The following is a 13,932-nucleotide window of genomic DNA, read 5'->3' on the forward strand; positions in this document are numbered from 1 at the left end:
ACAACACTTCTGTAGGCTAGGGAATTGGAATGTTAGGCCTCAAATTCGTGATGGCTAGACTCCCCAAGACGAGATGATTACCGTTAGGTACTCTTAATTTTGTGTGCATGCAAATTTCCAGATTATGTAATATGTAATTTGAAAGAAATCTTTAGGCAAGTAGTAGAAGAAAACCTTTATGTTTCTGTAGAATTGATTATTTAATTAATTGTATTCCAGGATAGTCAAAACCCTCTAACTTTGTATCTATTGCAGAATAAAATCACCTTATGTACAGCTAATATTGAAGCTCAAAGTATTGAGAATGGCATTGGAGTTGTAAGGGATGGATGGGAGTGGAACTGCATGCATGTCACATGTGAGTTAACTAAGTTGCAACTGCAAGCGGCTGTATTTTCTGAAGAAGAAACACATTTTCATGTCTAAATCCTTTTTGTCATTATCTTTTACCAATTTCTAGACAAAGGGCAGCTTGCTATTATTTGTATTCTTGACTTTCATCATTGTTCAACATAGTCGAGCATTATTGCAGATGGTTTCTAAGTGATTTTTTCGGTTATTTGGATGGCTGAGTCAAGCAGCTGAGGCACCAATCTTGGCATTAAGACCCCCCCCCCCGGTCCTTTCTTTTCTGGTATGGTACAGGTCACTCAAAAACAATATTGAAAGAGCAGAATCGACCCTTCCTTTTTTTTTTTTTTTTTTTTCCATTATTCGAGTCCTCATCCCAAAAGCAGAATAGTAAATGTTCATTTGGGTCCATCAAAGATCTAAAGCAGATCTATTCAAGTGCATAGATGTTGATGCTAGACAGGGCCGGCCAACTTCTACCAAAATTTTGAGCGTGTTAGAACATCTTCAGGGAAAAGGCAAAACAAAATTCTAGACCTTCATGTTACTCAAAGAATTCTGACCAAAGCAAAACATGAAAGAAAAAGCATTATTCTTTATCATTTCTTTTGGCCAACTGAAAGAAAAAAGAGAACGAATTTTTGGTGTTTTATCGATACCCTCTCCATTTTATAAGATCGTTGTACGGTCTAAGAGCGTTCACAATGAATCCAACCAAAAATAAACGACATAAACGAGTATTAGAGAAACTTATGTGTCGCTCTAGTGGGTTGTATGCAACCACTATCTGAGTTATTGAATCCAACCATGTCATGAGAGATGACTTATGGGATTTTGACACATATAGGCTTTGACATGATGATCCGTGTATTAAAGACTTTACACGGACATCCATTTTTAGAACGAAGCAAAGTAAGAACCACGAATTGGTTTGAGGAGATTCACATGCGCCTCATGGCGCCATGATTGTGCAAAGACCGGCCATACATGGTCGGCGCCGCCTACCCCCTGCAACAAATACATGGCATTGACGCCATAAACTCCTCTCTCTACTTCTCAAGTCTATTGTGACATTATGGCTTCACCAAAACCTTCATTGGTTGATTATAAAGCCCATGTTTCATTCTGTAAAGCCTGTTATTTAGGATTGAGACCATCCTATGCAAAGGAGATTGAGGAAATAATTCCATTCTTACAAAGAATCTAAGGGAATTCTATGGATTTGATCAACCAACTTGCAGACCGTATAGATGTTTTATGGTGTTGGTTGATACGCAAACACACTGGTCACGTGTTGTGCCATTATCCACTCGTAATGCTGCTTATACTACATTCCTAGCACATAACATATGGCTACGGGCTCACTACCGAGATCATCCCATTCAGTCAATTTGACTTGATAATGCTAGAGAGTTTACATCGACAATTTTCGATGACCATTGCATATCATTGGGTATTGATATCAAGTATCATATTTCCATGTACACACCTAATTGGTCTCGAGGAAAAGCCACCATTAAACGACTACGATGGTAGCCCGGACATTGGTAATGCACACCAATATTTCCGCTTGGGTTATGCAATATCGCATGCAGTTATGCTAATTCATCTACGACTCATAGCAGCCACTCAACTTTTATTTGCGTTACAGCTAGTGACTGGGTTCGAGTCTAATATCTCGTATTTATGCATATTTGAATGTGCGGTTCATGTGCCAATTGCGCCGCCACAGCGCATCAACATGAGTCATTGCAACGAATGCATATATATATATATATATATATATATATATATTTGTTGGACATGAGTCTCCAACTATAAGTCCGCTATGTAGAACCCTTGACAGGCGATCTCTATTTCGCTGGATTTGCGAATTGTCACTTTGATGAGACAGTCTTCCCGTCGTTAGGGGGAGATTAGAACGTCAATGTTCAACAGGAACGACATGAATTGTCGTGGTCTGTCCCCACTATGTCTCATCTTGATCCCCTAAAAGTGACGAGATCACATATACCTGCTGCAAACATGCCTGCAAGGATTGATGTCCCCACAAGAGGACATGGTGCCACCCAGAGAAGATGGGAACTGCACCACTACCATGGATGGTAGTATGGTGACGCCACAAAGGTGGCATAATGGCGTCATAGGCCATGGGTTCCGCTAGAGAGAGTAGGAGACCCATAGGTTTGATGGATTCTCGCCCTAAGAAGAGAGCCAGTTTGGCACAACTTGATCCATTGATCATTGATACTCAAAATCCATCTCATGAGAATATTTTGGATTGTGGTTATGTCCAAGAGACATCGTTGGGGGACACCTCAATGTTAGAACCAATTCATGAGAATATAGAGATCTCTACGAACTACACTAGTGTACATGAGGACGTGGAATTATTGAGACCAATGACATCGAACTTTACTCTGTTGAAGAATGCCAACGTAGAGAAAATTGGCTTAAATGGAAAGATGCGATCCATGTTGAATTGGATTCACTAACGAAGAGGAAGGATTTCGGGCCTGAGATGCCAACACCTCTTAACATAAAACCTATTGACATAAATAGGTCTTCATTGGATAGCGTGATGAGAAAAAGAGATGGTAATCTCACCTTATGGCGCAAGGTTCCTCACAACGCCTTGGAATCGACTACGAGAAGACATATTCTCTCGTAATGGATGTCATTGCACTCCATTACCTTGTTAGTTTGGTAGTTTCCAAATAACTGAACATGTAGCTTACGAATGTGGTCACTACGTATCTCTATGGGGATCTAGATACAGAATATAATGAAGGTTCTTGTGGACTTTATTTACCCAAGTCAAGTGACTCTAGACCACGGAGCGCATTTGCAACGAGGTTGAAATGCTCACTAAAATGACTACTTGATTGGGAAGGGATATAATGAACTATGCCCACGCGTTTCCATGACAAGTTCCGGATTTGCAATTGTCGCGGTTTATGTTGATAAACATAATTGGAACCCTTGAGAGTTAAGGGAAACCGCTGAACATCTGAAATCCGAGTTTGAGAGGAATGACCTTGGGAGAACACGGTTTTGTCTAAATTCAGAACTTGTATACCGTGTCAAGAGACATTTCTGATAAAGTCAAAGATGTACCATGGTCGTCCGTAGTCTTGGCCCTAAAAGGGATCCGTTTCGTCCCAGGGATGATGACGAAGACGTGCTAATAGCAGAAGTGCTTACTTATGTACAATAGGCGCATTATTGTACTTAGCACAATACAAGACCGGACACCTCAATTATTATGAACTTGTTGGCTAGATATAGCTCCGCGCCAACGCAACTCCATTAGATTGGTATAAAGACAATCTTTCGATATTTGAGAGGTACGATTGATATGGGCTTGTTCTATCCCTACAGAGAAAAGAGATGACGGAAGTGTGGGATCGGACCCCACAAGGCAAAATGCCACCTTCCGTGCTCCTCCTCCCCTCCATCAAAATGACAACAAGCATTTCTAAATATTGAAGTGAACCAAATCCGATCAGAGGATAATGTAGCGGACTTATTTACTAAGTCGTTACCAAAATCCACTTTCAAGAAACATGTGAAGAGCATCGGATTGAGAAAGTTATCCGAACTCCCATGATTGTAGCAATCAGGGGGAGATATTGACATCATGGGGGAGGCATGATGTCTACATGTTCGATCTCGAAGAGTGAAGGACGTGTTGTGCTCTTCTTGTCCTTTGACCAGGGTTATTTTTGTCCCACAGGGTTTTTGTTACATGGCAAGATTTTTAACGAGGCAACTATCAAAGCGTCATCACCAAGTTTGAGCGGCACAAGGGGTAGTGTTGAAGGATGTCGACATAGTGTGCCTCTACAAACTAGGGTTTAGGATTGTAATAGGAAAGTGTTATAGGTATTCAATTGTATTCGGATTCTCTTACCTTTTGTATACCTTGTAACTCCCTATATAAGGGCTCCTATTATCAATAATAAACACACAATTCTATTCTCCTACAACATATCATTTCTTTTGGCCAACTGAAAGAAAAAAGAGTACGAATTTTTGCATGTGGGCATCCTTTTCTTAATTTATTTTACCTGTTATAGAAGGTGGGTATCTTCGTTGGAGAAGTTTTGCCTTTTTTGCCTTGTCGACAAAGTTATGTATCAGCGATCTTATAAAATGGAGAGGGTATCGATAAGGTGCCTAGTCAATCAAGACGATAGCACACTCATTATCCTACATTATCCTTTCCTTTCAGTCTTCCATTTTCGATTACTCACAATTCTCAAACCCTAGCTAGCTATTTCAAGAACATGGCTGGAATACTAGTTGACGTTCTGTTAGAGCGTTTGGCTACGCTCGCCCTTGACAAGGTCGAACGCGAGCTGAAGCTGGTGAGAGGGGTTAAACAAGAAATCAAAAATCTCACCAAGAAACTCAAAGCTATTCGAGCTGTACTGGAGGACGCAGAGCAGAGGCAAGTGATGGAAGCCAGCGTGAAAGATTGGCTGAATGAGCTAAATGATGTTTCCGACGACATGGATGACGTGCTGGATGAGTGGATCACTAGAGTTCTCATGCATCAATTGGAGAAACAAGAAAAACAAGGTGCAAATGCTCTTGCTACTACTAAGAAGAAGGTATGCTTTCCCTTTCCTTCCTCTTGCTTTCGCTTCGGCCAAGTCAATCAGCTATTTCGTCGTCACGAAATTGCTGCGAAGATAAAAGAGCTAAATGAAAGTTTAGATTTGATTGATCAAAACAAACAAAGTTTTGGCTTTCATCAAAACACCACTAGGGTCCCCGAACTACCTCAACGACAAAAAACTACTTCTCTTCCCAATATTAAAACATTTGGTCGAGATAAGGAGAAAAACCTCATAGTTAGCAAGTTGATAAGTGAGAGTAGTCAAGAAAAGGAAGTTCCTCTTATCATCCCTATTGTAGGGATGGGGGGAATGGGGAAAACAACTCTTGCTCAACTTGTTTATAATGATGAAAATGTCAAATCTCATTTTGACAAGAGAATATGGGTCTGTGTCTCGGACCCTTTTGAAGAGATCAAGATTGCTCAAGCTATCATTGAAGAAATAGATAAAGATAATAGTTCAAAAAGCTCAAATGTGTTGCAAACCCTGACGCAATGTATAGATAAATTGATTGAGGGTAAAAAGTTTCTCCTAGTTTTAGATGATGTTTGGAGCCCAAACTCTGATCAATGGGAAGAATTGATCAAACCTTTACGTAATGGTGGTATAGGAAGTAGGATATTGGTGACCACTAGAAAGGAGGAGGTTGTTACTTTAATGAAAGCAACAACTCAATTGATCCATTTGAAGGAGTTGGGTGAAGCATTTTGTTTGTCATTGTTCTATTACAGTGCAGACATGGATGAGAGTAGTGTGTCCACCGAGTTTAAAAATATTGGATCAGAGATTGTGAAAAGGTGCAATGGGTTGCCTCTTGCTGCAAAAACATTAGGAAGCCTCATGCGTAATAAGAAAAAGATTCATGAATGGCAAGCTGTTTTAAAGAGTAAGACATGGGAATTGAAAGAGATTCAACAAGATGTTTTTCGACCACTACTATTAAGTTATCATGATTTGAGTCCAGCAACCAAACGTTGTCTTTTGTATTGTGTTACATTTCCAAAAGATTATGTGTACAATAGGAATTGTTTGATTGAGTTGTGGATGTCGCAAGATTATTTGAATGTCAAAGAAAGTAAAGAAAAGATAGTGGTTGGTCAAAATTATTTTGATGACTTAGTAATGCGGTCATTTTTTCAAGATATTGAGGATGTTCAGTTTGAGTATGGAAACATAAAATGCAAAATTCATGATATTGTACATGACTTTCTACAATATTTGACAGAAAATGAATGTTTGATTTTGGATTTTGAGTTGGATGCTAGTAAGAGAAGAGATTTGTCAAAGGATAAAGTTCATCATTTGACCTTAGTGCATGCAACCGAGGGTGATTCTCTGCAAACTTTTCTCCCTAATTATAAAAAATTACGTACCTTGATAGCTATACAATCATCCGAATATTCCATTGGCCCAATATTTGAGTTGATAGTACAATTGAAATGCCTTAGAACATTAGACTTGCGTGGTTGGCGGGGGAAGGGTTGTCTCAAAGAAATTCGCGAGACGATAGGTGGATTGATACATTTGAGGTATCTCGATTTATCCGAGAATTTGGGGTTGGAGGAATTACCCAGCGCCCTGGGCAGCTTATACAACCTGCAAACCTTGCGACTTGTTCGTTGCGTGAATCTGAAAAAAGTAGATGTCCGAAGGCTGATTAACTTGAGGCATCTTTATGTTGAAGGCTGTTGGGAGCTAAAGTTAATTGAAGGGATTGAGAAATTAACAGATCTGCAAAGGCTAGATCAGTTTGTTGTCCCAATTATCGGTGGTGATGAAGGAAACAAGTTGGAACATCTGAAAGACTTGAATCAGCTTCAAGGGAGTCTTGCTATTCGTATTCTGGGAAATCCAAATATGGCGGAGAATGCAGCAGCAATCATGGTGAATAAGGCTCACCTCCTGGAATTGAGACTAGAGTTTTACTCGGTTGATGAAGGAAAGCATGGAGAAATTATGAATGGCTTAGAGCCGCATCCAGATTTGGAATCTTTATACATCTGGTTTTATAAAGGTGGCGCCTTCTCCCATTGGTTGTCGTATTTACACAGCTTGAGAATGCTCATCCTTGAGACTTGCACGAAATGTGGGGTTTTGCCTCCTTTAGGGAAACTGGCGTCCCTTGAATCATTGCATATTGTGCAACTCCATGGAGTCTCAAAGGTAGGAGTTGAGTTTTTGGGAATAGATGATGGGCAAACCTCCTCATCGTCTTCCATTTTCATATCATTCCCCAAGCTTAAACAACTCGGCTTCTACAACATGGGGCCATGGGAAGAGTGGGTAGGAGTGGAAAATAATAATATTACAATCATGCCATGCCTCTCTCAATTGACAATTGGGTACTGCTACAAGCTAAAAGCACTGCCGGACTTCCTGTGGGAGACACCACTACAGAAATTGCACATCTTTAGATCTCCAATTCTCCAAGACCTTTACAGACAAGGAATAGGTGAGAAGTGGGCCAAGATCCCAACCATCGTGATAGAAGACTAATCTGGATGACGCATCTCAAAGGTACATTTGATACAGTTGCTTCATTTAATTAATGGGATATTTCTTATTTGGATGTGTAATTTCTCCATCATTCGACACATTCCAGGCTTCAGCTTCTCTTGAAACAAGCACAGTTCTCTATCATTCGTCATATTTCAACCTGGTGAGCTTAATATGTGCACTTATCTGTTATTATTTTTATCACATGCATGGGACTCCTAGTTATATAATTGAATCATTTCTTTTACCATTATGTATTCTAGGGATGCATGTCCAATGGAAGTCAATATTGGAGCTAGGGGACAAGGGAACATCAATTGAGCATCAGGCATTGTCTTCCCCCCTACCCTTCAGATACATCAGTGATTAGTTGAGCATGAGCTAGCAGAGTTATAGCATAGACCAAACCTAGGAGGGTACGAAAGAGGTCAAACACTTGAGGTGGTCATACATGTGCTTCCTCAGATCGATGCTCAACTTTCTATCAATTTTAGCCGTATTCACCTTGATTTTTTCAGGATACAGGTAACTTCAATGCTCTGATTTTTATGCCCAGTCTCTGTATTTATTAGCAAAACTAAGTAGCTTTTATACAGCAGATGATCATTCATGCCCACGTGAATAGCTAAAGGGATTCTTGGACTTCCAATTCCAATACTAGATGATCTTCACCACTAAGGTTTGTTTTTCTTTTGTGCTGACGTTCCAGATAGGGAATTCCCCTTAAATCTTTTGACAGTTGGTAGTTTATTGATTTTCTTCTGTAAACCAAGTTATAGATAAGTCCTCTAATTATGTATCCATTGTAGATGTGAACCGCACCAGGCTGCTTGTACTGCTCGTATTGAAGCTGCATGCATAAGCATTCATCATGGCATCTGAATTTGGGAAACTGCATAAGTACCAACTTGTAGATTATATTATAACTTGAAGTTCTTGGTTTTCAAGTTGGACTATTAGCAAGTCTCGTAAAACCTTTTGATTAATTACATGGACCGAGGACGGTCTAGTCAAGAATATCGATCTCTTCCATTGTCTGGACTTTATTAGACTTACTGGGAAGCTATGCAAGGTTATGACAATGAGCTGTCATTGGAGAAGTTAAACTTGGGATTGTTCCTTTGGTCTAAGTAGGTTATGCTAGCTTGTGTATCCTTCTGCTCGTCTAAGTTATATCGTCATTGTTTATATAGGTACATAACTCCTGCCATAGAATTCTAAATTTGCATGTTTTAGTATATTTGGTGTTTATCAGTAATTAGCAAGGAAAAAGAAGTGAGAATATTGATGCATTATATAGACATGAGAATGATGCATCAGATGGTTTTCTTGAGAGATTAATGTTTGAGTGTGATATAGGTGATCATGACTGTCAGGAGCTTAAGAGGTTACAAACAGCACCAGTTAGAGACATGTTCTTAAAGCATTGAAAGAAGGCATGAGGTTACTGAAGGCTGCCAGTTTGAAGACCTTCCTGTTTGGTTATGATACTCTTCTTCCTCTAATGCTGGAACTTGGGTCCCTATCAAGTACATTTTAGAAAGATTGCAAGCACCCTTCTGTGTATGGAATTGGGAGGTTCGGCTTCAAAGTTCTGTTGGTTAGACTCCTGAAGATGAGATGACCCTCAGGTACTCTTCATGTTGTGTGGAAAGTTCCAGAATAATTCAAAAGAAATCTTTAGGTAGCATAACAAAACCTTATGTTACCTAGAATTATCATTTTCTTTTGATTCAAGATATAGTCAAGTCTAACTAATGTTAGTATTGCAGAAGAAAATCGCACCAACGTACATGTACAGCTCACACTGAGACTTCATTTAGAATGGCCTTGGAGTTGCAAAGCTGATGGGATGCTAATATGATAAGCTATCTATGTCATAACCTAAAGTTCTCAGTTCATGTGTGTTTGTGGCACATATATGGCTCTGTAAGACTGTGACTGTGAGACTGAGTTAAGGATCATAGATTGCTTTAACTTTTTGGTTATTTGGGTGCACCTAGGTTGGACTGTTGGAGCAATGCATCTGAGACACCAATCAGACCTACATTTGACAAGCTGTGGGGTGGCCATGATAGATGAAAGAAGGGTAATTTGCTTGTAGACACAAAGCCTGCTTCATTTACTTTTGTTTCCCCTCGTCACTAGGAGATTAATTCCTTTTTGCAGAGGATTGGGCAAGTACTCATGCATCCAATATTTGATTGGGAGCCCAGCCCAGGTCTCCGTTCCCTATTCCTTTTTGCTGATACGAATTTGCCTGTATGCTGATCTCTACTTGTGCAGAGAGGATAATCAAGGTATGAGTAACCGATTTTTTTATTATTTTACATTTAGATAAGTTGATTTTAAGGAAAATATATAGATAGAGAATTATAGGGTGCAAGATTGTTATATGTGCTGTCATTCCAACTGAAAAACAGTGATGAGCAGAGAAAATTCCTATAGAAATCTGTAAAGTAACATGACTATCAAAACTTCTACTGATATCAAAAAACTTTTATGGACTTTCTAGTACTAATTATTTACAGTATCATAGGCCTGTTACAAGTATACTATCAAAACAGCTACATGCCTGTATATACTTGCTTGAAGTTCTTGCAACCAGCTTTATTTGATTCATATCTGTTTCTTTCAAAATCATCTCTTACTATTTAAGACAAGTGTGTCTTCATATTCACATTATTTTAAGCAAGTTTCTTACCGTAATCCAATTAATATATTGCAGGTGCAGTCAAACCACCATTCCTTGCGGTAGAATGTCAAGCAACAATATTACAACATGCAATTACAAACTTATTTTGTATCACCTATTTGACTGATGGATGAGGCAGGCTATCTTACCTAAACTAGGTAATTTTTCATAACCATCTTAAGTAAGCCTATGTTACAAACTAGACTGATCCCATGGCATGAAATAGTTGTGCTATTGGCTTAAGATATTCGAGGTGTGGAAGAAAAGAGTGGATATGACCATGAGGTCCATTCCATGAAAATTCACTTTTGCCATGTTTTGAAGACTGAGATTAGCATTTAGCCCATTGCTGCAACAATGTTGTTCCACATAGATTTATGAGTTCAACTTATTATCTATTGGGTTCGGTATCACAGATTGCTTTTAGCCTTTTGGTTAATTCGATGTATTATGGATGGAGCCTAGCCAAGCAGCTGAGGCATCTCTTCGAGTGTCTCAACTTTATTAGGAAGCTGTGCATGGTTTTGAGGTGTGAGGTGTGACTATGAGCCATCATAGAAGATTGTTCAACTTGGGATTGTTTCTTTGGTCTACCTAGGTTGTGCCTGTGTCTTTACTGCTGATTATAACTTATATCTTCATATACTGTTAATAATATTCTGCTTCCTCTGACGCAAGTTGTTTAGAATTTATTATTTTCTTTTGATTCAGGTTACTAAGTCCTCTGATTTTGTATCTAATGTAGAAGAAAATCGTACCAAGATACATGTAAAGCTAATATTTACCGATGCTGGAAGCATTTAGAATCGCCTTGGAGTTGAGAGCCTGATCGAATTGTACTTTGGTAAGCTATTATATGATTTATATCATAAGTTCATAACTGGTGCCTTGCGGCATGGAACTGCTGTTACTTGTGACTTAAGTTGCAACTGCATGCAGCTGTATTTTCTGAGAAATGTCTACTCGCTTTTTATTTGTATACAATTTACTAGAGAGCATTTGTTTTGTCTGTATTATTGACTCTGAACATTGTTCTGTTAGATTATGAGTAGCGCACTAAATCGAGCATCAGAGATTGCTTTTAACTTTTATTGGTTGTTTGGTTGTACCTAGGTGGAGGATGGGAATAATGATCTGCCAATATCTGATAGTAATCCCAGCTCGACCAACTTCCAAACACGTCTCACTTCCCTATTAATGTGACAGAGTGATAGACTGAAATTGAATCACCGACATCTTCGAACCTGCCTTAAAGATTCTGTACTTATATGCAGAGAGGATAAGCACTACATCTTCCTTCATCAACAGAATCTTCCCTGTAGTTTGTCTGCCAAACAAAGACAGCACGAGCTGAAATGAGTGAACTGTTGACTAGCTTGTTGTCAAAGACGGATACATTAACTGCCACCGTACCAGTGACTGTTCCAGGAATGAAGGTACGAATAACAAACATCTTCATTACATTGTTCTTGCACCTTCACATCAGTTGAGCATCAAGCATTGTCTTTGTAGCTATTAGCTAGGCAGCTCATGGCTTCCTCACATACTGAACTGAACTCCCTATCAGCTTTAATTACTTCTGCGGCTTGATTTCTTAAACATACAGGTAATTGCAGAGCAGTGTGATTACTATATATGTTTGTCTGCAATGTCTGATTTGTGTATGAAGTCTCTGGGCTTATTAGCCAATTTAAGTTGCTTATATACAGGAAATGATGATTCTCGGTCATGTATAGAGCTGAAAGGATTCTGGACTTCTCAAGGACAAGATGATCCTCACCTCCTCAGGTTTGTCTTTCTCTTGCACTGACATTTCAGATACAAAATTTTCAATAAATACTCGGATAGTTTATAAATTGTAATTGATTATCCTCTTCAAATTCAGGTTATACAATTCTTCTATTTACATAATTTGGCATATAGTGTAGATGCTACTACATTGAAACTTGAAGCATTAAGAATGGCATTGGAGTTTATGGGATGCTAATTTGGTAAGCTGCATATAATTATAATAATAGCATAACTTGAAGTTCTTCGTTTTCATGCTGGAGTGATTAGCTATGTTACTAATTTCTTTTTACCTTTTTCATTAATTAGATACCGAGGTTGGAGTAGCTTAGTCAGGCAGCTGAGCATCTTATCTAATTATGTATATATTATAGATGAGAATCGCACCAGGCTACTTGTACTGCTCATATTGAAGCTTGATGCATTCAGAATGGCATCAGACTATCAGAGTTTGGTAAGCTACGTGCATACCTTTTTGTATATTATATCATAACTTGAAGTTTTTGGTTTTCAAGTTGGACTGATTAGCTATGTCACAGAAAATCTTTTGGTTAATCACATGGGCCGATGATGGAGCTGAGTCAAGAGCATCTCTTCCAAGCGTCTGGACTTTATTAGAGTTATTGGGAAGGTATGCAAGGTTGTAACAATGACCTGCCATCGGACAATTTAGACTTGAGATTGTTCCTTTGGTCTATACTAGATCCTGCTAGCTTGTGTGTCCTTCTGCTGATTTAACTTCTAATAGGAGATTCTCTTTTGCAGAGGATGGGGCAAATGAGCATGCATCCAATACTTGATCGGAAGTCAAACTGCTATTCGTCAAGTTCCCCAACTCTGAAATTCACCCTCTCAGTCTACTTCACAAGTTTCCTGAACCAGCTCTGAGTAGAGAGGGTCTTGGGGAAGGATGGAAAGGGTTTGTGTACTCTTTGCAAGAGGTTTATGACAAGAATGGTGCTTTGGAGAAGATTCGGAGCTTGAATGGTCACGATGATGGCAACTCGATTTACGAATCTGTTGTGTTGTTCCACAGCAGAGGTGAGGAAAGAGACGGATGCCTAGTCGGAGAGAAGATTTGCTCAGTTTAGGTAGGCAGTCTGAGTTTGGTAAGTAGTTGTAATCACCTATTGATTTACTGTCATTTTGATCGACATTTTATGTAATTACTCAGTATTCAGTATTCTACTTATCAGGCTTTTGCATGAAATTACGTACTCATCCCAACCTCGAGCAGTTTTGAGAATGAGAATGAAGTAATCTTCTGTTCAATTGATGATGATAACTGAATAGAAAATACTTGCAATTTTGACTTTGTTCTGAACTGATGCGCATCTCTCGAGTGCATCAATACACAATCTTTTTTCCAGAAGAAAACCACATAAAAAAAAGAGAGGTGTTGTAGTATAAATGTCTATATCATGTATAAGATAGGTATTTGAGTAGGTGCTTGAGTGTATAATGTAGGTATAGTGACTTGTGTGACAAGCTTTATGCCAAAGGGGAACAAGTATGGCAATCATCATCATCACAGCCACAATGTGAAGCTGCAAATGAAGATGCCATCAAGTTGCATTATTATTTAAGCACTCACACCTCAAATGTATCCCTATAAATACCTCTTTTGTATGAGATGAAAACACACTTGAATCTCCATTCTCTCTGCAACATTACTCTCTCTCTCTCTCTCTCTGTTAATTTACGTTTTTCCTTAAACACGTTATCAGCACAAGCTCCTAGCCCTTGCTAGCCATACCGTGCGCTGCCCCTGCGCTAGTTCCTGTGCAGATCAGCCTGTTTGCACACCCCGAAACATCTTGTTCAGAACCTCTGATCAAAATACTTTCTGCATAAAAGTTGTTCATCTATGTCTCTTCTATCTGATCTCCAAATTTCAGCCTTATTGGAGTGGTTTTGATACCTTTACATCATTTGAAGTCGGAGTTGTTCAGCATGCTGGTTCCTGTGCAGATCAGC

General features: G+C 39.1%; 1 protein-coding gene and 3 long non-coding RNA genes across 12 annotated transcripts; all 4 read left to right on the top strand.

The window, feature by feature from the left end:
• The first annotated feature begins 4,640 nt into the window (after positions 1–4,640).
• On the top strand, positions 4,641–7,428 carry LOC112194558 (putative disease resistance protein RGA4). Its single transcript, XM_040517049.1, has 2 exons — positions 4,641–7,259; positions 7,408–7,428. The coding sequence occupies exons 1-2, from the start codon at positions 4,641–4,643 to the stop codon at positions 7,426–7,428; spliced, it is 2,640 nt and encodes an 879-aa protein (XP_040372983.1).
• Positions 7,429–8,135, top strand: LOC112191984. Of its 2 annotated transcripts, none has more exons than XR_005808758.1 (4): positions 7,429–7,493; positions 7,579–7,635; positions 7,736–7,997; positions 8,098–8,135. It is a non-coding gene; the product is annotated as an uncharacterized LOC112191984 (long non-coding RNA). The 2 variants fall into 2 exon arrangements; XR_002933263.2 differs by having other exon boundaries at positions 8,072–8,123.
• A 232-nt stretch (positions 8,136–8,367) lies between these two features.
• LOC121052343 lies at positions 8,368–9,336 on the top strand. Its single transcript, XR_005808759.1, has 3 exons — positions 8,368–8,665; positions 8,832–9,156; positions 9,245–9,336. It is a non-coding gene; the product is annotated as an uncharacterized LOC121052343 (long non-coding RNA).
• Positions 9,337–9,555: 219 nt separating this feature from the next.
• LOC112194954 lies at positions 9,556–12,998 on the top strand. Of its 8 annotated transcripts, none has more exons than XR_005808670.1 (10): positions 9,556–9,772; positions 10,201–10,325; positions 10,879–11,011; positions 11,281–11,603; positions 11,680–11,773; positions 11,877–11,955; positions 12,053–12,158; positions 12,265–12,409; positions 12,495–12,586; positions 12,721–12,998. It is a non-coding gene; the product is annotated as an uncharacterized LOC112194954 (long non-coding RNA). The 8 variants fall into 8 exon arrangements; XR_005808675.1 differs by having other exon boundaries at positions 12,091–12,158; XR_005808676.1 differs by having other exon boundaries at positions 12,096–12,158.
• Positions 12,999–13,932: the final 934 nt, after the last annotated feature.

The sequence above is a fragment of the Rosa chinensis genome, chromosome 3 (assembly GCF_002994745.2).
Source record: "Rosa chinensis cultivar Old Blush chromosome 3, RchiOBHm-V2, whole genome shotgun sequence".
Taxonomy (NCBI): Eukaryota; Viridiplantae; Streptophyta; class Magnoliopsida; order Rosales; family Rosaceae; genus Rosa; species Rosa chinensis.

Coding starts and splice junctions, on each gene's coding strand:
- LOC112194558 (XM_040517049.1), top strand. CDS start 4,641: ATGGCTGGAATACTAGTTGACGTTCTGTTAGAGCGTTTGGCTACGCTC. Junction 7,260..7,407: donor TGGGGCCATGGGAAGAGTGG/GTAGGAGTGGAA, acceptor CAATTCTCCAAG/ACCTTTACAGACAAGGAATA.